The 25,228-nt window shown below is 42.4% G+C and overlaps 1 protein-coding gene across 6 annotated transcripts in view; it reads right to left on the bottom strand.

Moving 5' to 3' along the window:
* Positions 1–25,228, bottom strand: part of TAX1BP1 (Tax1 binding protein 1) — a 638,481-nt gene that overhangs the window by 416,054 nt on the left and 197,199 nt on the right. For all 6 annotated transcript variants that reach the window (XM_069211447.1, XM_069211444.1, XM_069211446.1 and 3 more), the window contains exons 4-5: positions 23,260–23,447; positions 5,692–5,850 (exon numbers count right to left, since the gene is read on the bottom strand). In XM_069211447.1, the coding sequence (XP_069067548.1) occupies positions 5,692–5,850; positions 23,260–23,447 (347 nt within the window). The remainder of the gene's footprint in view (positions 1–5,691; positions 5,851–23,259; positions 23,448–25,228) is intronic.

The following is a 25,228-nucleotide window of genomic DNA, read 5'->3' as shown; positions in this document are numbered from 1 at the left end:
CTAACACTCATACAGAACCTGTGAGTCGACAACAAACCCATTAACAAAAGCTGATCCCCCCTCTCACTCAACTTGGGGGACTCTATGGAGGGAGCATTGAGCTGGACTTCACCCTCTGGTACTCCACCAGGCTCATTCAGTTTATCAGTCATGTTCACCGTGGCCTGGGTCTGTGGTACAGTTTAGTGGGGACTGTGGATGGTGATTCTGCTTCGAGACACACTAACACCTCCAGTAGTGGGCGAGTATCTTCCGAGTCCGACGTGGCATGTGTTTGTGGGTTGTCAAGAATTTTCTTTTTTTGGTCGCTGTTGAGTTAATTCCCCTTCTGCATCAGTTAAAAGGCCAAATCTGGGGGTTCTCGGTCTCTGGGGGAGGGGAGTTGTCATTTGTGGTTTGCACACTGTTCTTCTACTATAGCCTTTCTGGGACTCCTGGGCACTTAGGGCTCTATGGGCCAGTCCAATGACAAAACAGGAGGAGAATTTTGCTAGTGGGAGAGAGTCTCTTAGCCACTATACCAAAAAAGCCACCATGTCGGACCTTCCACACTTTCTGGGAAACTCACAAAGTGCAAATTACTTCCTTTTGCACTATTTTTTGCATTGTCTACCCTCCCTGGCACATCCTTAAGGGGGGCTCGAAGTTCTGCAACTATGCGCGTGAGGTCTTGTGATGAATCCCCTATCTCAGAGATCCTGGTTTCTGTGAGGGTGACTCTTTCTTGATGATTATGGAGGTCTTGGAGAAGCAGGGAGACCTCGGAATGTACTTCTCCAATCTTTCCCTCTTGAGAGGATTATGGCCTGCAGGAGTGCTGTGTTATCTGGCATGTTTGTCAACTCTTCAAGCCCAGATTGGCGTCCCATTACTTTAATTTATCAGTCAATTTTGCCTTGCTCTGGGTGTTTAGGGTCTTTGGCCCTGGCCATTTTGTCCAATTACTCTATTTCTGGTGGATGACTATGATCCAGGGTGGTTCTCAATGAGTGAGGTTAGTCCGGGGTATGAGAAGCAGAAGTGTGGCCCTTCGATGGTATCAGCCTGGTGGCAGGCCTGGACGGTGTTCTTCCTGGTCTCACCTCCAGGTACCAAGGGGGGAAATCAAGAGGTCCCAGCCTGCTGTGTTTTCACCCCCTTTGTTGAGGAATCAGGTACAGTTAGGTGTGTGTTGGTGTGTGTGTGTTGGTGTGTGTGTTGGTGTGTGTGTTGGTGTGTGTGTTGGTGTGTGTGTTGGTGTGTGTGTTGGTGTGTGTGTTGGTGTGTGTGTTGGTGTGTGTGTTGGTGTGTGTGTGTTGGTGTGTGTGTGTTGGTGTGTGTTGGTGTGTGTTGGTGTGTGTTGGTGTGTGTTGGTGGATGGGTAAGTTCGATGTGCTGGGGTTCCTACCATAGGTGTGGGGCCTGTGTTTCATATCTTCTGACCTTCTAGGGTTGTTTTTAAAAAATTCAAAAATATTATCCTTGTGTATCACGTACGAGCTCAAGGCCACGTCTCCTCCAGTCACATCTTTAGGCAAGGTGGCCTTGGTGACATCGTGGCTTCCATAATTTTCACCAGGTAGGGGGTGTTTACTGTAGTGGGAGCACATTAGACGCTCTGCAGTGTTTACCTACAGGGTGAATATCCCCAGCATGTACCCTGCCTCCCGGTGTTTCATGGCCAGGGGCATTCCAGAAAGTTATTCTTCCCCACCCCCCTCTTCAAAACTGGTTGGAGATTTTACCCCTTTGCGAAGGGGAGTGGGGGAGATTTGTTCCTGGTCATTGAACACCCCTTATGCTCCCGCTGCCTCTTATGGTCTGCACAAATTCTCCTGGCCATCAGGGACTTACTCTACTTAATTCATTCAGTCCAAGTCCACTGGTTGCTTCCATACTGAGTTAAATATGTGGCGTTTTAGGGAAGAGGGTGGAAGCTTAACTCTGTATTCTCTTCTTGCCCCCCAACCTTGTACCTGGAGTCCTGAATCTGTGTCTGAGTGTTGTTCGCCTCTGCCGGTTCTTTATCCAGGGCAGTCCAAGTTTGATACAGCCCTGGTCTGCAAATCCTCTCTGCCAGGTTTGTGTTTCATGTCTTCACTCCTGGGTCTCAGCTGCCCTTGTCAGCTTCTCTCACGGGCCGTCTCCCACCCTCAATCGGAGTTGGTTGCTGGTGTGAGTGCCGCAGTTTCATCCTCTCAGGACCTCACCTGCACTTTGGGGTGGGGCCTCCACATCTCAGCCCGGAACATCCACCAGTTTGTGCCCTATGCGACTGCAGAGTTCGTGGTCTGGCGTCTGGCCTACCTTTTCCTCTCCAGTGGGACAGCTGAGGGCCTCTCCCACCCAGCCCTAGTGCTTAGGGAGCCGCTCCTCTGGGCAGCAGGTGCTCACTGGTGTGTTAAGGCCCACAAGTTGGGGGCTCGAGTCGGTGAGTTCTCTGAACTGGCAAGTAGTACCACTCGGTGCAAGAAAAAGCAGGTTTTTTTTTGTGGGCTCCTCGCCCTCCACCTCACTCCAGTGTGCAACCGCATCTCGTGGGGTTATGGGCCATTCCGTTGTTTCGGATCATTAACAGACGGGGACGCGCATAATCGGTTTCAATCTATGTAGTTAGCCATTCCAAAGTGTTAGAGACAGACTGGAGTATTGGATGCTGCGAAAGGGCAGGATTTAGGCCGGATGAAAGAACGAGCCAACAGAGCCGGTGAGGAAAGCTGTTAGTCTGCCATCTTGGTGGCCACGCCACCTGAACTAACTTTTTGAGCATTTTATTCACAAATGGGCATGCCTCGAAAAATTGCCTTTGCTTTTGTGACACCTTGCAGTGAAGTAAGGGGCTTCTTGAAAGGTCAAAATGGAAAAGCGTTGTGTGTGTAACAACGAATAACCAACTGGTCTTTTGGTGTTTTAGCCATTCTTCCTTGCAACTGGCAATGATCCTTCCTGCAGTGTTGTTGACAGTGAGGGTGGAGAAGTAATTTTTCAATGTTGAGGAGGCTTTACTGTTAAGAGCTGGGGGTCTCCTCAACCCCTTGATGGTCGCCTCTCATGGAATAGAGGCTTTGGTTGCTGTTCCTGAAACTTCTGAAGTCAGTAAGAATGATGACAGCAATGTTATGATGTACTGGAGGAGATTCTTCTTCTCATGCCCTAGCAAACGAAAGATGTAGGTATCAGTCTCCATAGTGTGCTCATCCACATATCCATGAGATTTGAATAAGGCATTGCTTACAAAAAGGGAGATTTTGATGAACCAACGGAGAAACTCAGGGGTTAGACCATGGAGGTTACACTGGGTCCAAGGACCTAGTGAAAATGTCTAAAAGCCATGCTGGTAAAAACAACCTGAGAGATTCCTAGAGGGCCTTGAAATAGCCTGATTACAAGAAAAAAGTTCAACAGAGACGTGCAGAGTAAGGGGATATAATCCTCACCAGCTACCTAGAAAGAAGAATCGGAAGGGATTCATTGAAGGCGAGAAAGTAAAAATGAGGGTACAAAAGGAAAGGTGTGCATAAAAGCGGAGCAAGAATGTCTCAACACACAACCGTGGGGGGCACACGTGCAGGGGATCTGGAAGCCAACACACACTGTAGGAGGAGAAAGTGGAGCCAGGACAAGAGTATGTGTATGCAAACAGTTGCTCTAGTCCACTATGAGCAAGTAAAAAAAATATATATGTATCTTCTGTTGTGGCTGACAGGAGCCCTGAAGAAGGCTAATAGACATACCAGATTCAGAACTACAAACACCACGTAAAGATAAGCTCCAGCATGAGAGGGATTATTTAGGATCTCTGTACTTTTTCAGTTTTTGTTAAGTGTACTAACTTCACTGTTGTAGTTGTTGAGGCTGTAAGTAAATCCACAGTTTCAATAAGGAAGACGTTTTCTGTTCTTTCCTTTACCTATTGAGATGCTAAACTATGCTGCAGTATTTTATTCTCGATTTTGTGACAGAAGAGGGCTAATTTTCAAAGGGTAGTATTCAAAAAGTATAATACTACCATAATGTGGCAGCAGTGCTGTCAAATTGCAAACCAACTTTGCTTGTCATTCCCTTTATATTTGACACAGCCACTTCTTAATCTTCCCCCAAAGAAGTTATTTAAGAAAACATTTTGAGAGGTGGTTACCCTACATAGACCATACAGAGAATGTCAGTTCTGACACTGTAACTCCTGAAATTCCGCTCTCAAACAATCACAAGACACTCAGTCAAGATAGAGGGCATGCCTCTTCGTTTCTGCCTTAGACCATTTTCACTGTCAGTAAATGTGGACAGATCAATTTCCTATCTAGTTCTCCAGAAGGCTCAAGTTTCAGACTCATTATGTCTGAACCTACGCTGTCAAGGCCCGGGTACTAAACACCTTTTTATCTGCTTTCAGCATTTTCTGCAAAAACGTCTAAATCGCTGGAAATAGTCAATAGTTGTGAGGTCAAGCTTAGTAGACCTATCCAATATTTATTTTCAAGTCTAACAATGCGCTGTAATGAAAAAAAAGAATTTCATCCGGGCTCAAAAAGAGCCACTAGAAAAACATCATATTGCTTACAAAAATCAAAACCTTCTGTTCGGTATTCACAAAGCAAATGACTCATTAGCATAACTGATCTAACGTTATTTGTCAGTGTTCCTACTAGAATCATCTAAAATGGGGTAAGGAGGGGAGAACTACAGGCATCCCCTTATAGTGCCACTATGCAGCCAGATATTTTAGGAGGACGTCCCACTCACCATGAATCTAGCCTTAAAGGACAAAGTAGTCATAACCATCACTGTGTATTCCCTACTTCTCCATGTGCTTCTCCAAACATAACCTGATCAAGCTGTCAAAATCCTTTGTCTAATGATATCAAAGCACTGACAAGTTACACTGAATCCATTTCTCTGCAAGCTTAGGCAGAGTATAGAGCACACAATTCCACTCCTGCCTTGTGGGCCTAGAATGATGTCGGTCTCCCTCATCAATACAGATGTCTATAAGACTGCTTATTATTGGTAGCCCCGACATTTCCTCCAGGTTTAGGGGAGGGGTCACGTTCTTTACCTCTCACAGCCGAGGCATGCAACAGTTATTCTATGCCATCTCGGAACTGCACCTGCTAGCACAGTCAAGGCATACTCTATGCAACCTCAGGATGAGAGTTAGGGTATCAGGGGCTCTGGGGAACAGAACATTTATAAGATCCCCACATGCAACATCACCTTGGCCTTTACTGAGATACAAGCATAATAACTGAGCTGGTCCCCATCTAGATCTCTGCAACCACATATTCATATATTTCACTGCACAACCATGCATTCCACATGGACAAGCGGACCGTCACACCCATCCAAGATGAACAAATTGATCAAAGGTATATGTGTTCCTTAATCTTAAAGGGATTATATGTATCAATGACCTTGCCAACTGCAAAGGAACCAACATGGTTCATTTTCTTAAGCTTCTTTGGATCCATCACCTTGACAAGCCTAAGCAACGGCTAAGGAGGGGTAGCGGCATTGATTATGTTTGACACTGAATTTAACTATCAATGTGGAGGAATCTGCACGACTTTGCATCAACTAAAACATCAAAACTGAATTGTTTAATAAGGTAGAAAACATGAAAACATGCAAAGGGCACAAATGTACTCTGAAGACTTCTCAGGATTATATGGTCATTTGGATGACTACTAATCACAAAAAGCAATTACAACTCACTTCATGTTCCTTCTGTAGCTGACTGTATTTGTCCTTCTCAAGAAGAAGTTCACTCTCCAGTCTCTCAACTTGCTGCCTTAGTTGTGCAGTTTCTTTCTCCAGAACAATGGTTAACTTCAACAGTTCTTCTTTTTCTTTCAGGGTCTTTTCCATTCTTAACTACAGTTAGTTTGGAAGTAAACATTTTAATTGTTACTAATAATCAATTTTACAATGTACAGCAAGCAGAATCTGAAAAAAATTCTAAAGAAGAAAATAAGGTTGGTGAAAAATTACAACTTTCTCAGGATGTTCTCTGGGCTACTGTAAGCACTACAAGCCAGATATCACAAGCAGTCAGAAGCACTGGCTAGTTAGCCTTCGGAACCAAGGAAAGACTCTTCTGTGTATCACGAGCTGAAAGTTAGGTGATTTATAGCAACTAAGAAATGCATAATTCTCACAATAAAAGCTGCAATTCAGCAGCATGAGTAATCTTGAAGGTTCAGAAAATTGATACTGTAGTAGCTTTACTCCACCTGAGACCAACAGCCTTAACCATGTCTTTCTGCTCTTATAGAATCAATCAACTGAGCACTAGTCTACCTCAGTCATCTGCAGCCAAAGCAATCCGGCAGCCCAGACTGCTTTGCAATATGAAAAGTCCTACCCAGCTTTAGATTTGTCACTGGCATGTGCTTCAACTAAGAGCTATTAATTTTTTCATAATGTAACAATACAAGAGACTAACCATTTGGCTACCTCCTGCTTGGAGTAAGCTAAACCTATACTCATTATTATAATTATCAATAAGCTATTTATCTTTAGGAATAACATTAGTGGTTGCTAGATAATAAAACCACAAACATCTTAACATATAGTGTAGGTAAACATATTTCCACAAGAGTAGTAAGATTCAGGGGAAAAAAAAAACAGTAAATATAATGTTAGCATTACCATTTAGCGCAACAGGGGCAATATTCAATTCACAATAAGACAGTTCCCTAACTGGAGGGAATAGCTTCCTCAAGTCTTTCCAGGAACTTTTCATCACAAGAATCATAAAACAGATGCCTGTAAAGAATATTCACGAAAAGCAGTAATAACAAATACATGTCCTTTAATAGAAGAAAACTGCTAGCCACTTCTTACCAAATTAAGAAGGCAATGTTGTACAAATTCTTCCTGACATTTTCTGAGGTCTGCCTGCTTACAGAGCCACAAAATACAGAATCTATTCTACTTGAACAAATGTGATAATCCTTCAAGAGGTTCATGTAGTCACCTGGCAGATTCAAAGACCCATAATGCATGAACTCAGGATCTAGGCATTTCACAGATGGTAGGTGGGACTTAAGTATTTTTCTCAGCATCCTGAGCAACAGATCCGGTCAGTATGGAAGCTTCTTTTGTGGCCTAATGAGCATCTGGTAAAGGTTGAGGTACCACTACTGATGCAGCAAGTCTATGCCTATTAAAATAATTTTGAAATTGCATGTACTTGGCCATCAATCTGGAAGTTGCTCTATCAGACGAAAACATATATGCAGTATCATAATCAAGTCATGACAGCCTTTCCCCAAACACTGACGAACCTAGAGACGTAATCATGTTGTTTGGATTTCTGGAGAAATCGATGCCCGATTGCCCCCAATAGGAGACAAATTCTGAAAGCACATCATTTTTTTAAGACCCATTTGTTCTGATCTGCATAGGAAAGCCTGATTTCTTTGCCTTTGTGTTCTACAGACTTGGAAAATAAACAGACAAGCGGTGTGTTCCTCACCAGAAGACAATGCAACATTGCTTAAACTTACTGGGTGATACATTGGACTCTCTCCCTTCCCTGTTTCTTCAGCTAAACGACAGTGATTGTGTTCTCGGTTTGCAGCATAATCGTAATGAGTACTGGAGCTGAATGTTGGTAGAAAGGATCTGAGAGACAGATGTACTGTCCCCATAGGTCTACCATATGTAGGAATTCAAATGAGATCCCCTTTCCAATGAAGGCAATGTTCCCCCATAAAGCCATGATGTCCAAAACAGACTAAATCTGTCTGACTGAATTGTTGACATTTCAGCTAGATTTCAGCTAATGAAGCGCTTTTCTGTTCTCGGTCTGTAACACCATGCCCAAATATAGAATGTGTTGCTTCGAAATCAGAGCCATCTTCTTTTCATTAATTCGAAGAGCCAGGTAGTAAAGGAGAAGAACTGTAATTTGAAGATCTTGCAAAACTGTTAGATGAGAATAAGCCTTGGTGAGACAATCATCTAAATGAGTAGACAAAGACTCTTTATCTAAAGAAAAGGTGCTTACTGCCATGCATTTTGAAAAAGGTATGAGACCTAACTTCAGTCCAAACAGTAAGCACTTTCTGTAGTAAATATTTCTTCTTTGCCTTGCACCACAGGAAACTCCAGTAGCTTATGCAGATCAGGAGGAGTTACACAAGTATATGTCCTATAATCCTAGAGCACACTTCTGTGCCCCTTTCTCTTCCTTCCTGTAGATGGGGGAAAATCTGGTGAAAAGCCATTCCACTTGACCTAGGTGTTCCTTCATCCGCTGACACAACACAGCTGAATATGATGAGGGGAACCTGATATTAAACACTTTTAGACCACTATCTAGCACCTCCTTTCCTTTTGTCAGTATTTGATAGCAGCTGAACCAATAGCATTATATGTATTGTTCGAACAAGAGAGTCTAGAGAAAGTTTCTTACTGGTTACCTTGTGCCCTGAACAATTTCCTGCTCTGAGACCACTCCACTCAACTGCTACTTTCCCCTCCACCTGCAGAATCCCCTCCACCTGCAGAATCCCAAGACAATTCTCCGACTCAGAGGGAGGGATCTGAAGTGAAGCCTGTTGGAAGGTAAGGTACACTGCCTTTCCTTTATCCATAAGACCCACTTGTCTGAAGTTATGGTCATCCATGTCTGAAGAAACAAGTGTACCATCACAGGCTCCAGTAAGAGCAATCTGAAGGGTTTTCCAGGCAGATCAGGAGGGAAGATGAGGAGGAGGGCTGTTGGGATTGAGTGCCGTTTCCTTTGTCTCTGTATTGGTATAGCAGTTGATTTGGCTGCTAGACTGGCTAGGAAGGTGAACAATGTCTAAAGGAAAGCCCTTAGGAAAAACCCGAAACCCCCAGAATTGCTTATAGTCCTGGGTGGGGCAATGGAGTCCAAGAGATCTGGAGGTGTCTCTTCCTTTGCAGAAATTTTCCAAGGCCTGGTTATCCTTGTCTCCAAATAGATGTGCCCTGTCAAATGGCCTATCCATGAGCCTTTCCTGCACATCTCTCGGGTACCCAGTATATCTAGGCCAAGTATGCCTCCAAAGGGATGTAGAGGAATCCATGGCTCCGCGCACCATGCCAAGGCTTAACCTAATCATTTTTTGTGAAGCATCCCGCTTGTCCCTCACCACGTTGACAAAATGGTCCCTCAGCTTGTACGGCACAACCACCAGGCTGGCATAACCAATGAGACATGGGTATATTTGGAAAGCAGAAAGGTTAAAATTATTTGATGAGGACAAGCTGCCAGCAGAGAATTTTTTTTATTTTCTTTTTATGAACTGCCTCCAACTGTTTTGATTCTTTGTGCAATTGGGCAGATGGGATGTACCTCCTGCAAAATGCGTGTTTACAGCTGGGCCCGAGACATGCTTGTCCCACGTTGCTTAACAGGGTCAAGTAAGCCCTGTTTCAAAGCCACAGAGGTTATGATGCTGCCAAAGCAGGCTGCAAGATCTCTGTTAAGATATTAGACCTTTGTTGTATAGCTATTTAAGCCATGTTTTTAGACATGTTATTTTAGCAACTAGGCCTGCTGTTGTGCACTCTAGCCAAGTTACATTTTATTCAGTTTCGTTTTATTTTTCTAGCATAGGCCACATTTGGAGGGCTGTTATTTTTTTTTATCTAGTTGTTCTTTCGCCTAGGAAAGCATTACGTTCCTAGCAGGACATTCTTTTCACTTTGTGCTCTCCTCAAGGCTGCAGCTGCATAGAGTTGTCGGCAAAGTGGTACGCTGTGTCTCCAACACTCACAGAAACATACACATCCTTACATTGGGGCATTTACTTTTAATGTCAGCTGTTTTAGTAAAAAAACACTTCTCCATCCCATACATGTTAGAGGGAGATTCCAGCCAGATGATCCTGACTGCATGCTGATTGCCTTTGCTACTGCTGTTTGCTTATTCTACATGGGGATGGTGTCTTTCTAGAAAACAGGCTTCCTTGCTCAGATATGGGGGATGATATCTTCCCGGGGGGGGGGGGGTAGATCTGAAGGGCAGATTAGGGCTTATCACGCTGCAACATAGCTTAGGTAGGAACCACACATATTACACATAGTGACAGCACGTTGGGACTGTTCTTGTGTTTCATGCCATTTTATCAAAGATGCAGCTAATTCAATAAACCTTACTGAACCATTCTCTGACTCGGTTTGTCTTTACATTTGTGAGACTAACGTATATGAGAGAAAAGGATGAGATCTGATCGCCCACAATTCCCCTGAGGAGTCAATCTTGTCATACGCCCGGTTGCCACAATCATACCTGCTCTTGGGCAAAGATGAGGTGCTGATAGTTAGCCGGAAAACCCGGACAGTTGTCACATAGTGTGGGATTGTACTCAGTTCCCCACAATTCAGGTGACTCTGCCACCCGAATCTAGTAGCCTTATTAGGATAATGAGAGCCTATGCAACACCTTAGGCAGGGGTAAATCCAACACCTCTGTTGTCTTTGTCAGGATGGAATGAAAAGGAGTCATATCAGGGAGAGCAGATCCAGAGAGCATTCAGTCCCCATTTCAAGAATTATGTTTAGTCAGCTAGTGTTCTGTAACGCCAGGTAGGCTGCAGTGTTCAAAGATGGAGTACGATCTGAGTCTGACCTAAAAAGGTCATCTAATGTTACCCGATAATGTTGGCGTGTTGTGGGATTAGGTTATGACAGCTCTGTACCTTGCCACCTCAGAATACAGTTAGACCTATCTCCTAGACTATATTATAATTGATTTGGTCTTCAGATGTTGCCCCCCAATCCTTTGGGGACACCTGTGACCGTAGTGGTGGCGTTAGTGGAGAGGTCTGTAACCTCACTGATGGAGTAGCTGCTGGGGACGGCGGCGGCACAGAGATTGGCCTAGCTGGAGCAGGAGGAGCTCCCCAAGGGGTTACTCTTAAGTTGCATGTCACCAAGAGAAGTGACCCAAAGAGAGGTTGGGGCCTGAAGGCACACCAAGAGGACTGGAGCATGGCCTAACAACACCATTGGGGTCGACTCCAAACATTGAGAATTCTGGACAGGCTAGCATTTGTGCTCTGTATAGTAAAGTAGGAAGTGGGTCTGAAATAGGCCAAATGAACCTCACTGGAGTCTCACACCAGTGGAATGGGTTTCTTGCACAGGGTGATGTCAATGAGCTATGGCTCAAAGGAGGTGACCCACCCCAGGAAATGTTGAGGGGTGCCATCGTCCTTCACTTCTTGAGTTTCCTCTTCTTTCAGGATTTGGATTACAGCGAGCAACGCAACTTCAAGGCTGACCTTGAACTTGACCAGCATAGAGCACAACGCCGGTCATGGCTCATGACCAGCCTAGCCGTGTACTCTTTCATGGCCTTGCCATACATGAGGCTGCATTTGTATACTCGTTATTCAGCCCCAGTCACCAAAGGCAGACCTAATGTGGGTAAAAAATAGACAGGTGTTCATTGCAGGAGCAACAGGGTTTGAATCAGTTCCCCCAATATGCTGTATTTAAAAATATGGAAAAAAAGGCATATGACATCAGTGTGCCCAGATGGCACTATTTGGCTCCAGTGATATCACAACTGCACTGCTTCAGCACCGAGGTGAAACCACACCACTTACCGGCATAGGAGAGCTGGAAAACTTTCCACATACTGTCTGGCACATGGGGATATTAAAAAAAGTTGAGGAATCTGCATGCAGAAGTATCCATCAGAATATGAGATTCTCTCTAATAGTATTGACACAGACTTGGAACCTCTTCTTAAATTGGATCTTCTAAATGCTTCCATTTAGAGAGGTTTAAGGACTTCCCCACTAGTGATGAAGACCGCTTCTCTGGATGTGAAACCTTTTTGTCCAGAAATGATGGCAAATTAGAGCTGGAAAAGTATGGTGAAAAGGGACCTAAACAGGCTTAGTGGCAAGCTGCACAACAGCAATCTAGGATGCACCATCACCAACTAAATCTAGTATAGTGATTGCATCTACTGATGCCAGAGAATCTTCTGTCGTTGGTAATGGAATTCTTCTGCTTTTCTTGGTTGCGTCAGCTGAAGGAGAACTATAGTCAAAGAAGGAGACAACGTATGATAGAGACACTCTTAACGTTGAAGGATGCCTGAATATGTTGACTTCCTTGGTGTAGAACCACATGAATGATTCAAAGTTGAATACAAAAAAGAGCACAGCAAGATAAAGATTTCCTCAACAGCTTCAAAATCAAGCATGGTAAAATGAAACAGATCCTTCACACTTCTCTTATGAAGTGGCAGAAGCATAGAGAAAATACTATTTCCCCACCAATGAAGGAGCACAAATAATTGCTTATCTGTAGGTGTAGTTTTGCAGCTTGAAGAATTTTATGGATTAACTAGCTGTGCATTATTCTGCCATCTAATGCTTGGGTCCAGAATTCTCCACTGTTTTGTAGTCCTCCTTTTATTTCTGATTTTTTTTTGTTGCTGCTGGACATCAACAGATCCCCCATTTGGTGCTTCCTGTGATGTTGTATGCCCTTCCCGGAAGCTCCCACCTTTGGTCGCCATCTTCGGATTCTTTTTTTCTCCTTCCATGTTCCTGGTGGAGGTGGATTATCACGTGTAAGTCCAGAACATCCTTCAAGCTAAAAATCTACACCTACAGGTAAGGAACTATTCATTTTGCAGTGTGAATCTTTTCTGGATTTACATGCTGTGTATCCATTTTATAGCAGTCTTGTTAGGTTTGTAGTGTTTGGGTTGTAGATGGATTTAAACATGTTAACAGATGTTTAAATAGCCTTTGTCCCACTTGAGCACCCTTGTTCATTTGAATGTCTATAGAATAATGTTATGTGAACGTGTGTAGCGATGACCACATTGCTGCCATACATATAGCTTATAAAAGTGTATTTGCCAAAAGGCCAATGGTTGCTCCTTTTTTCCTTGTTGAGTGTGTCTTTGGAGTGGAGTTTAGTTTCTCCCCTGCACTTAGGTCGCATAGTTGAATAGTTTGCATGATCCATCTAGCAACTGTACCCTTAGTTACCGGTTTTCCCATATGGTTGTCTGCAAAGGAGACAAATAATTGTTTTATCTTCATGCTTGTCTTTGTTTTTTCCATGTAGCAAATTACAGCCCTTCTTGTGTCCAGTGTGCTCTCTTGCTTGATTTTTTGGGTTTTGGAAAAAAACTTGGTATTTGTTGATTTATGTAGAAGTGTGAAACTATTTGGGGTAAAATCTGTTCTCATAACAATTCTGTCTTTGTGAACCTGTATATATGGTTCTTGGATTGTGAGTGCTTGTATTTCACTCACTCTTCACACACTGTCTTTAGCATGAGAATTTTTAATGTTGCTTTGTGTAAAGACTCAAAGGGCGTTTCCTTAATTAAGTCAGTATCACATTTAGAGTCCATGTGGGTGCAGGTACCTTCCTCGGTTGTGCAATTCAAAATGCCCCTTCTAAGAACCGTTTTATTACTGGAGCTTGCAGAAGCTTTTTCCTATGTGACCTCTCGTGTAGGCCACTATTGCAGCCAAGTGTACTTTCAAAGATACATGTGTTATCCTGCAGCCTAGTAGGTGTGTTAGGTATTTGAACACCATTGCATCCTTAGTGTTTTTCCTTAACAAGCCCTGTTTAAGACACCGTAAGGAGTATCTGTTCCATTTAACAAAGTAGCACTTCCTTGTTGTTGGCTTTCTTCCTTCTCTAAGAACAGCCATTATGTTCTCTGGTAGTTTTAGATGACCGATTTCTAGGTCTTCAGGAGCCAGGCTGCTAGGCTCAAAGACTCTGGTTTTGGGTGTAGTACCCTTCCTTTGACAGCTGGTCTTGTTGTGTGCGAATTTGGAGCTTCTGCTATTTATATCAGCTCTGAGAACCACGTCTGCCTTACCCACTGAGGAGCTATTAGCATTAGAGTCATTTCGCTTCTTTTGCATTTGATGATCACTCGGTGCATCAGTAGAACAGGGGGAAAAGTGTATGCAAAATTTCATTGACCAGTTTATCGACAGAGCATTCCCTAGGAATTGGTGGTGTATTTGTCTGAATGAGAAGTGTTGGCACTTTGCATTCCTTGGGATGCGAATAGATCTATTTTTTGTGTTCCCCAAATGTCTGAAGATCTATTGGACTACTTTTTGATTGAGTTCCCATCAGGAGAGCAGGACGCTTGTCTGCCTAGCCTGTCTGCCTTTACATTGTCCTGTCTGGTGGATGAACTGCTGTTAACTCTATTGTCCTCTGTATTGCCCACTTCCAGATTTCCTGGGCTAGCTTTGAAAAGAGGAAAGGATTGAGCCCCCCCCCCTTACTTGTTGATGTAAAACATTGTAGGCTTTTAAAGCTAGGAACACGGTCTTTAGTTCCAGGACATTTATATGCTGTAAGGATTACTGTTTCTTCTAGACTCCTCATACTTTGAGTGTGTTCATATGCACTCCCCCGGCCATATGAAAGGCATCTGTTGTAATGGTTAGAGTAGGCTGTGCAAATGCCAATCCTTGTGTTATATGTGATTTGTTCCATCACGCCACTGCCTGCGGAAGCTTTTGCGTGACAACCACTAGATCCTCCCAACTCCCTGTGGCTTATGACCATTGCTTCTGTAGCCATTCCTGAAATGATTTCATGTTCAATCTTGCATATGGAATCAAATGGATGCATGAAGCCATCTTCCCAAACAATTTCCCCCACAGTCCTCACTGTCAGAGCTTGCCCCTTCTGGTAAAGACGAGTTTCATGCAACAGTGACTGTATTCTCTTTTCGCTAGGGTATACTTTCTCTTGGATTGAGTTGATTATTGCTCCCAGATTTTTTTTTCTTGTTCTGGAGTTGGTGATGACTTCTATAGGTTTATAGAGAAACCCAATGTGAATAAAGTTCTTATTACCTGTTGTATATACTCTTTGCACTTGCTTGTGGGAGTTTGCTCTTACTAAACAGTCGTCCAGTTAAGGATAGTCACATCCTGGGCATCATTTGCCTGCTAGCTGTGTCTGCAGCCTCCAATGCCGATTTCAGGCATGTATTGGCAATAGTTTTACTCTCTTCTGCCAGGTGTCCAGCTCTCTTTCTGTATTTTTCTAGGAGGTGCGTCATCCACTCTGCCACATCCTCACAGTGTTGGTAGGCATGTCTGTTTAGGAGGGAATTTAAATTTGCAATGCGCCATTGACTGGCGGCGCACAGTTCACATTTTCTGCCCATGAAGATCTATTCTCTTGCTCTCCTTGTCAGGAGGTGAGCCAGATGTTGAGGAAATGTGGACCCTTTTCCATGCTGAAGAAATGATAACTGAGTCAGCCGGTACTGAGCCCTTGATGTATGCTGGGCCCTTAGATTAATATTTGTACTTCTCCTCCGCCCTTGGGGTTACTGCTCAACATGTGGCAGGTGCTTTAAATGCCTCCCTTGCTTGGTCCAATATACTAGGCAACATCAGAAGAAATTGGTTCTTTGCTTGGGATGGCAACAAAGTTTCCAGAAGGAAACAAGATTGGGTTTTTCCTCTTCCAGCTGTACTCTATATTTATTAGGAGCCTTTTTGATGACCTGGTTATATATGCCAGTGTCATCCGAAGGCCTTGATGGATACAGTCTACTCCCTCCTCTGGGGAGCCCATCTCCAGCTACTGCCACTGAGATTCAGTTTCATCTGACTCTTCAGAACCTCGGTTCAAGCCCAGTCCTTCTTGCTCCTCTTTTTCCCACCGAAGACCTCTTCTATCTCCTATTGTGGTTCAGGTGTTAAAGGAGGTTCGATTTCTTCAATGACCTTCACATCCTGGTATTTCGGCGTCAAAGTTTCTGGAGGAATTTGAAATTCTTTCAATGTTGCGTCAAAGTCTTTATCTTCTGAAGCAACACAGCCATTACAGCCTCGAGGCGTCTTCTCTTTCGCTTGCTCTCTGCCAAGTGTTCTTCTGGGTCGAGGATCGGATTCCTTCATCGACGTATTAGTTGTTGAGCTTCTTTGTTCTTCACCAGATCTTTTTTATTATCTCGACATCGACGCATCTTTTTGTCTGTCTTCGGACAAGGATGTTTATCCTGGAGACTTTCCACCTGTGGTGCCCCTTTCAAGGGATCTGAAAGGATCTTTGTCTCGGGGCCTGCCTTCAGCTGGCAAGTGTTTTGATGACGAGGCTCCATTCAACACCTTTGAGTCTGTTTTACAAATCAGTCTCTGGTAATTTATTCAGGGTAGATGTATCTTTTACCTGTGGTCTCTGGCACTCTATGTCAAGTCTCTGGCATCCAATGTTTCTCCTTCGGTGACGTTTACTCCTCGTCGCTCAACAGATCCAGGTCTCTCAGGGATAGTGCTGGTTTAAGTCCCTGCATGGTGTAGTGTGCTGGTCTCTGCTTCTCTCTTGTTTTCATCATCTTCAACTTGAACCTGGCACAGGCGTTCCAGTCGTCACTTCAGTGGTCGAACGGCAGGCAGAGGTTGGAGACTGAGTGATGGTCCTTCTGAGAGAATTTGTGGTGACAATTCAGGCAGAACTTGAATGGAGTTGTCTCCGTTACACGAACAGGAAGCCCCCTGCCTAGGCATTCTTGAAATCGCTGAGGAAATCTTCTCCCTTAGTCTCGATGTGACCTCCAATGCATCTTTACTGACGTTCTTCTCTGGATTTCTTCCAAAATTTCTGCAAACTTCTTTAGAATTTTTCACAAACTGTTTCCTTCCTCGTGTTGGAGAGCATTCAGCCAAGTATCCAGACCCAACAGCGGCAAGAAAGAATCTGAACACGGCAACCAAAGATGAGAGCGTCAGGGGAAGGTCATACAACGTCACAGGAAGCTCCAAATGGGGGATCCACAGATGCCCAGCAACAACAACAAAAATCTGAAATAGAAGAAAGACTACAAAAGAGTGCCCACTCACTAGATGGTGGAGTAATGCATAGGATGTGAATTCAGAAAAGATTTAAGCTGCAAAAGAAGTAATCAGCAGAGGTCATGCTTTTGTCTATTTCCCCTTTCTTAGCCTTATATGAACTCCGTCCCTCACGTAATGTCTTCTGCATGACAATTGTCTACAGATTTTGCAGGCCTTAAAAGATGCGCGAGTCTGGTAGTCAGAGCAGAGATGAATCATGTTTTCCATACATCTTACCACTGTAGACTGGATGCTTAATGAAATGGCCAGGTAAGATAACTGAAGTGCAAAATTAAGTCAAACCACCTTGAGAAAAAAGGGGTGAAAAAACATAGAAAAACTGCTGAAACCCTTTGTAGACAAACAGCGACTTCCAGTAAATAAATTAGAAAAACAGCAACAAATAATTTGGTGTTGTAAATCAAAAAATGACAGTGTTTGCAGTAGTCTGTGTGGAAAAATGCAAACTGCCTGACTCCATTTGAGCATGACAGGATAAAGCAGCCCCAAAGATTCTTGAAGAGGCAGGGTCTGTTTTCAAAGGTTTACAGTGTTACCATTAGTTCAGCATTTACTGCTTTTGTGTTTTAGTGTTGAGAGGTTTAAGGGATGGGGCGTATAGATTGAAACTGTATACAGACATTAGAAAAGATAGAAAATGTTAAATACATGGCATATTTTCTAGCTTTCTGTTAAAAAATGCGTTATTAAAAAGTGTAGTTCGGGATCCTACACTCGTGGAGATGTTCATTTTCTTATGAATATCATGAAGAGGAACACCCACCCCTGAAGTGATGCCCAGGAAGAAATAGAATACCTTGTAACAGGAAGCTAAACTAAAGACAATAAAGGAACAAAAGACACAGTAATTACAGTACACTAGTAATGTAGTTCAACAGGTCTGGGTAACTATGTATTAAAAATGCACATGGAACCTGATCAACAATAGGAACAGGAGGAAGTAGACTCCATATCCCTGGAAGAGGGCTAAGGCACCTTAAACGAAGGGAGTTCAAATCTTTAGGTGGGAACTTTAGAGAAAGGGGAAAAACAATGTTACAACTGTGGAAAAACTGAAGAACTGAAGAAATGTTAAAGAGAAAACTACTGAGCTTTGTCAAACTTCTTTTAAATAAAATTGCTTAGCTTCATTAATTTTAGCTTGCGAAAGATGTGAAATTTCCACCATAGCTGTGGAGACACCAAGGAAGGCTCTATAAACGTTTACGAAGACTTTGACAAAGATGCACATATAGTCTAGGTCTTTTCTCTTGTATGTGTTTTGTTGCTTTTGTTTGATCATGGAGGACCTCCTGAACCATTCTGAAACTCAAAAAGGGGTGGTGGAGGTTGTGTGGGGGGAGGGGCTTTTGTGGTATGTTTTAAACAGATTTAGACTAAGGTAGGATGTTTTCAGCATATGTGATACCCAAACAACAGTCTTGGGTACCCTTGGTAATGACATACTGTCACCTGATCTCTGGCTTTACCTCCAAAGAGAAGGTTTTGGTCAGATGCCTTTAGGGTATTTGACTTTGAGAGCCTCAGAACTCCCCAGATACTTTACAACAGTTCTGGGGAGTTCTGAGCCAATAATCCCACTGTTCTGTGGGTGTAGAGTGAAAATGTCTTCAATTACCCCAAGCATGGCCAGTTTGGTGCTTTTCTGCCAAGTGGTAAACAAAAGTTTGAGCATAAAGATGTCAGAAATCCTGAACCAAAGGTAAAAAGGTCCCAGAACAGGAGTAGCACTCTTCTAACTGTAACCCATAGGCACTACAGACTCCAAAACTGTACACAGGACCAAGCACCCCTACGCAAGTCACCTGTCTTCACAAAAAAAAGCCCATGGTCTCCTTCAGTACCACTCCTTTCGTGGTCACAGGTGGGGACTGTGGATGCATTTCAAGGCAACACATTTTTGACCTAGGAAGATGCTGTTGTAAAAGACAAGTCATGAGAGAGGCAACAACTACAATACTATCTTATGTCTTCTGTAAACAGCACAGGAAGACAATCTCTTTAATGTCCAGCTAAACCCAATAACACAGTGGGACAACCCACCCCAATGTGTGAAGACAGTAGCCGAAAAGAGTGCTGCCCAAATGGGCGAAGCCACGTAAAAGTGGATTAGTGCATTTTGCTGGATAGGCATATAAAACAGAAACTGGGTGAATGGCCTGTGATTCAGAGGGGAGGGCCTTATGTGTGCAGAATGTCCTGAGGTCATGGGCAGTCCAACATTTTCAAAGTTATCGCATTATTCTGGAAAACAAATAGGTACCCCTACCAGTAACAGCAGTGGTATATTTTCTATATTTACCTGCTTGAGTCAGCCCAGTCGTCAAGCTAGGAGCTCCACAGTTAACATTACCACAGCAGTATAATGATAAACAGAGACAAAAATGCTGTAAATATTGTCACTTAAGTATACCTACCCGTTTCACTGAACAAGAACTAAATTTCAATCACTGAGGCAGTAGTACAGTGAAGATCAGACTCCCTAGATGGCGCTATCCCTCATATTTTTAATGTATATGATATGTGAAATGAGTTCTTTGAGGTTTCCTCATATCCCCGCATTAAGTCTATCTTGGATTCATAATATTTCCTTGCAGCACTCTCAAGCTTTCTAACAGACGACTTCTTGGGAGACTTGGTTCAAACTCAGCCTGAAGGATGTCTGAGTCTTCTGAAAAAAAACTTTTCAGACCCTATGTATGGTTCATATGGAAAAAAGTAACTCTGATGACCCTTAAAAAGCATGCATTTGCTGCTTAAACCAAACTCACAAAATACTATAAGATATGCTGGACACCTTCAACTAAAAACCCTTAAAGGCCGGAAAGAACTGCTACTCCTGTGGCTGCAGAAGTTCAAGAAGGAGAAAAATTCCTGAAGTGAAGACCTTGACACCTCTGCTAAACCACCTAACACCCAAAAAAGAGCTCATTCTGAACATAAAACTGCCTCATAAACCATTTCTGATGAGGAACAACCTTCATTATCGAAAGATACCCACCCCCTTGTAAAAAGCCCAGGAAAGGAGAGATGGTAACTGCCAGAAAGCACAGTGGAGGCAAAAAAGCATACCAATCTAGCAACACCTATTTTAAAAAGACCATTCTGAGAGACCAGGCATTGCCTTTTTCACCATCAGCTTTCCTGTCCTCACGGACAAAAATAGCACTAATGAAAAAATTACAAAGACTCCAACGACACCAGCAAAGATATCGCAGATAGGTGTACCATCAACAAAAATACTTTCAAAGACCTCACCGTCAATGACAGCAGCCTCTAAACTGATGAAACCATCAATAATTAAGAGCCTGATTTAGATTTTGGCAGGCGGGTTACTCTGTCACAAGGGTGATGGATATCCTGTCCACCGAAATATAAAACCCATTATTTCCTATGAGATTTATATTTCGGCGAACAGGATATCCATCACCACTGTGATGGAGCAACCCATCTGCTAAAATCTAAATCAGGCCCTTAGTCACAGTTAACGAAGCCACTGCTGATGCAAAATCACCATCGCTGACAAAATAGTTGAGGAGGCAACAAGCTTCAACACCAATAACCATAATTTTAGAAACAGGAATTCCATCAAACCTGCCTCCTAAGTATGCATCACAAAAACAAGGTGTCATCTCAGTCTCGGCCAAGATTATGAGATACGGAGGGATCTGAGGATTCAAGTCCATTTGGCTAGCCTACAGCCATATGAAGTTGAAGGTAAAATGACAGGATTATGATGCGGAAGAAGATGCCTTGCCCATTTCAGCAGAGACAGAAGACCACTAGAGAAGGACCTAGACAACTTCATCAACTGTTTCACAACCAACTGGAACAAACCTTTCTGTCCATAATTCCCAGTCTATACGTTGTCACCCAAGTAGCCTATGCACCTCAATGAAAAAGAACCAAACTTCAAAGAAAGATTTGGAAGCACAGAAAAGATCACACACCCCAAGAAGTCACAGTTGCTTACTTTCATAATCCAAGTATGAAGGTTTGCAGTGGTTGGTGAACAGTATATTGTTTTGGTAATATTACCAAAGGACTTCTAACTTGACAATGGTAAAGATTCAAGGATGCCAATCTATGAAAGCTCCAATGCTGGAAAAGCATTTTGCAGGTGTTGCCTGCAACTGCGTGCAATTGGTAATTATCTGGAAAGGAAAAGAGACATAGCAATGGAAATATGTTTGCCTAAACTCCCAGATCAACACCTATTAAAATCCCTTCAAACACAACTAGCGAGGGAGCCAGCTGACAATGCACAAATAAATTAGAGTACCAAGATTGAAGCTTTGAATTTAAAAGTTTTTTTTTTTTTAATCAAGGAGTCCAAAGTAGGAGGGCAACTGCTTCACTAGTCTAGTCATCAATAGATGACAAAACAAACAGCAGGCAATTCAGATGAAAAACGTCTTAATTGGGCATTTACCATTAATAATAGTATGGAAGTGCTAAGGAGGCAAACAGAGGTCTTAAGAAATCGAGAGATTAAACCAGGATCGTACAAATGACAAACGTTAAAAATATTAAAACATTAACCCTTACACTTAGAAAAACACTACTGAAACAGTCACGATAAGGAAACCACATGAACAGAAAAAAGAGCAAAAGCTGAAAAAGGCCCCTTCACTTGAAGAAAGAGCACACACAACACGAGGATCAACGAAGTGGCAAGTCTTCAGTGGAGTGCTACATTATGAGAGCGGTTCTAAACAAACTGTAATTGTTAAAGCTACATTCTTACTCTGCAATAAATGAGTTAAGGAGCATCCAAGCACTACCACATTGTCTCAATGAAATGCAGACTAGTTTATGGATGAGAAAGGTTCCAGAGCAATGGAAATTTTGTTTTTGATAATGCACACTTTTACTCCTATAATGTTAAAATTATATTTGTAAATCCTTCAAAGATCTGACTTTTATAAGTACTTATACTGCAAGGTAAATAATGGCACTGAGGAAATGATAACTCTTACTTCTTTGCAGTGCCGTAATATACAAAATAAACTAAATGTTTGCAGGTAGTTCAAAGGGTGTTAACATGTAATTGTTGGGTGTGTGCATGGAGAGTCTGATTTTAGGCCTCTGGCAATATGATAATCCCATTAAGAGAGAAACAGAATAGTGTTTCTGAGAATTAGGGAATTAGACAGGCTGGAAAAACAGGATAGGATTCTGTATTAGGACAATGACTTGTGGCAAATACACTTACCTTGTTTTGTTTGTTGCTTGAACTTTACATTTGGTTGACCTATGCCTCCAAGATTAAAAAACCTTGGCCAAGTTGTCTTTCCCCACTTTAAACAGAAGTAAATATTAAAAACAAGCATTTACAATGCAACGGGTCTCGCGTTTGCTCATGTTAGAGCTGATCGCGTTGTAAACTCTTAACCCGACTTTTCACCTATCGGGCAAAAGTGCATTTATGTATATAACCCGAAAAAGTGAAATCAAGTATGTAAAGCGCTCGACTTCTGCCAAGCGAGATCACGCTCGTAAATTAGAGGAAAAAAAATTGCATGTTTTCTGTACTTGGTCGCTGCGCTCGAGGAGGGCTTGCCACCGGAAAAGGCATGACATATGGGTGCCTTCGACTAATGAAAGCAAGCAGATTTTATCAGGGAAGCCCACGAACCAATAAGTTGACAGGGCTCAGAGCCCTTTTCTAAATACAAAAGAGTCTCGCTGCGATACACATGCGCGAGCGCATGCAATGCAGGCTCGACCCTAAAGAAGCCCTCGACCACCACAGCAGTTCATCTGAGAATATTTCTTAGGTTTCTGAGGTGATCTGAAGGTACATAATGCTAAAGTCTATATTAAAGACTGTCTCACTGCAGTCTTGTTACCCTCATCCATAGTGGCACTTGCAGGTCTACCTCAGGTGATGCAGTAAAAGACAGCTGAGGTTGAACATGGGATACCTCAGACTCCCTGCCAACCACAATCCACCACTACCCTATCTCCCCACACTCAGGAGAGCATCATGTGACATGATCCCCTTTTCAACAGACCTGCGTGAGGGGCTGAACGGAGGTAGATGTTCTACCAGCAAAGGACCAACTCAAAAGCCTGGTTTCACTCCCTATTTTCACTGCCTCTGAAAGTGAAAGACGCTTTAGCAAATGGTTGAGGGAGTAATGCACAATCCTAATCCAAATGCCAGCCTCGAAAACCGTATATAACGCACACTACTCTAGGAGATGAACATGGCATCTTATAGACGGTCCTCAAAATCAGGCTTGCTAACTTGCTTTCAGTTCTGTTTTTTTTATCATGTTAACCTATTTCAACATTACTTAAGTTACGTACTAAGAAAAGTGGTGCCATTTAACCTCACAGTTCAACCCACTTACTAATATTATTTCTATATCATTATATATTTCTATATCATATAGTACTTCACACAAACCTCAAGTAATGCCGTTTTTGTAGTCACCACCAACATGTCAGATTGCCCTTCATCTTCCATGGTGAGCAGCTCTTCTACAGGAGAGGATGTACGAAACTGGAATGGTGTGCTTGCTCCACGAATTTCACCCTTGTGGGTAACATAGCAGAACTGATAAAATTCTCCATCGTCGTTTGGAAGGTAGTAGCCTTTCAAACAAAAGAAATTATAATGAATATTACACAGCAACTTGTATAACATTTTTAGTGGGCATGTTGCACAGAATTATGCAAATTTACGTCTTCAGAAAATAAACCTATCTTCACTTGTATTCAAAGGCCTATGAAAAATAATGTTACAGAATCGCACCAGAGTAAAACAGTTGACATAAGCGAGCCAATTCAAAGTGCCACGGCTGCATGAGCGGGAAGGAGAGACACAAAAGGAAAAATAAGTTTGTTCGCAGTCACATGCATCAGCAAACATGTAATTATCCATGTAACAGGGTCGGTGTCCAAGGTGGTAACAAAACCGCCCCAACAAGGGACAAACGTAAAGTATTTACCAATGATGACAATGGATTTTTGAAAGGCAAGCCCATGAACAAGTGCTAATGATGGGCTTGCGGTGGGGGTGGTTAAAAGCTTGCGCTCAACCTAAAAATGTGTAAGAGGATAGATATTAGGATATCTGAAAAGGGAAGAAGATTTATCGTCATGTGGAAAAATCGGTCACAAAATATATATATAGCTTTTGAGTGATTTGAAATTGAAAAAAATGACTTGACAGAAGCTAGTTTTATCAGAAACGTACCACTGATATCTCTTAGTCCATCTGGATAACGTTACTTGTTTAAATAATTTATCCTTGCACAAGATAAATTCCTATTCTCACTCTGAAGGCTCTTCCCACAGAATGTGAAGGCTTTAACATTATATATGCCTAGATGAATTACTATTCTTACAGCAGTTCTGGAATAATTGAGGCGAGGGCCTTGTGACATTCCCTAACTTCCCTATATTGTAACGCACAGCAAAATAGTAAGCTTAGGTTGTTAATACCACAATGATTTTAATATGTTTTCACTAAGAAGTGTTTACCAACAATAAACTGCAATCAGCTTTTTACAAATAGTTCTGTCAAACGAAAAACTATTTACTAACATGATCTCAGACAGTGAAAGAATAGGAACAACGAAAAAGGTTACTTACTTGCAATCCTACTTAATCATGGGCATTTTCATTAACCCTTTAAGTAAAGAATATATGTAGGGAAAAACGTGACATGGCTTATGCCTGTAATGATTTTTATATTTAAGTCCCAACCAGAAAACTACTGCTTCTTTCCAAAGACTGTCAAGGTAACAGAGATATACAACTCTGATAGTTAGTTCAATAAAACATGATAACCAGATCTAACAACTTAGCCACGGAAGGAAAATATTTGCATCGCTGCTCAGGCATCACTTGACAAACAGAATCAATAGAAACTGGGTATCAATTAAAACTACACATTTTTGCATGCTGTGTGATGGCAATTCAATTAATAAAATAAAAAGAAAGCTATGCAGTTTGAACTGTGCCCAGCAATGAGTTCAGGCAAAGTGTCAATCGAACCAACACAAGTGCTTAAGTACTTTGAGGTGTCATGAAACTGTGAGAGATTTTTGCAAATTGTATTTTGCAGACACTCACTTAAAATGCTAAATCAAATAATTAGCTAAACTAACAGCAGACGTCCTACCACCCTACACAGCCACATGCTTCCCAATAGAAAAAGAGGCCCATATTTAATGGTGAGCAAAATGTACAGGCCCAGAATCGGCCTAATACAACTATTGAAAGGCTTTGTCATGTGGAAAATTCTGAGGAAATTACCACAGGGATGGCTTTGCATTTAGTCCTTGGTCGGCCAATACCCATGGAGTCTACCCAACCACAGGCATTGTTGAAAGCTGGTGACCCTGGGAAGTTTGTTTTGTATGGATTTC

Source organism: Pleurodeles waltl, chromosome 10 (assembly GCF_031143425.1).
Source record: "Pleurodeles waltl isolate 20211129_DDA chromosome 10, aPleWal1.hap1.20221129, whole genome shotgun sequence".
Classification (NCBI taxonomy): domain Eukaryota; kingdom Metazoa; phylum Chordata; class Amphibia; order Caudata; family Salamandridae; genus Pleurodeles; species Pleurodeles waltl.
This window is presented reverse-complemented; position numbering and strand designations above follow the sequence as displayed.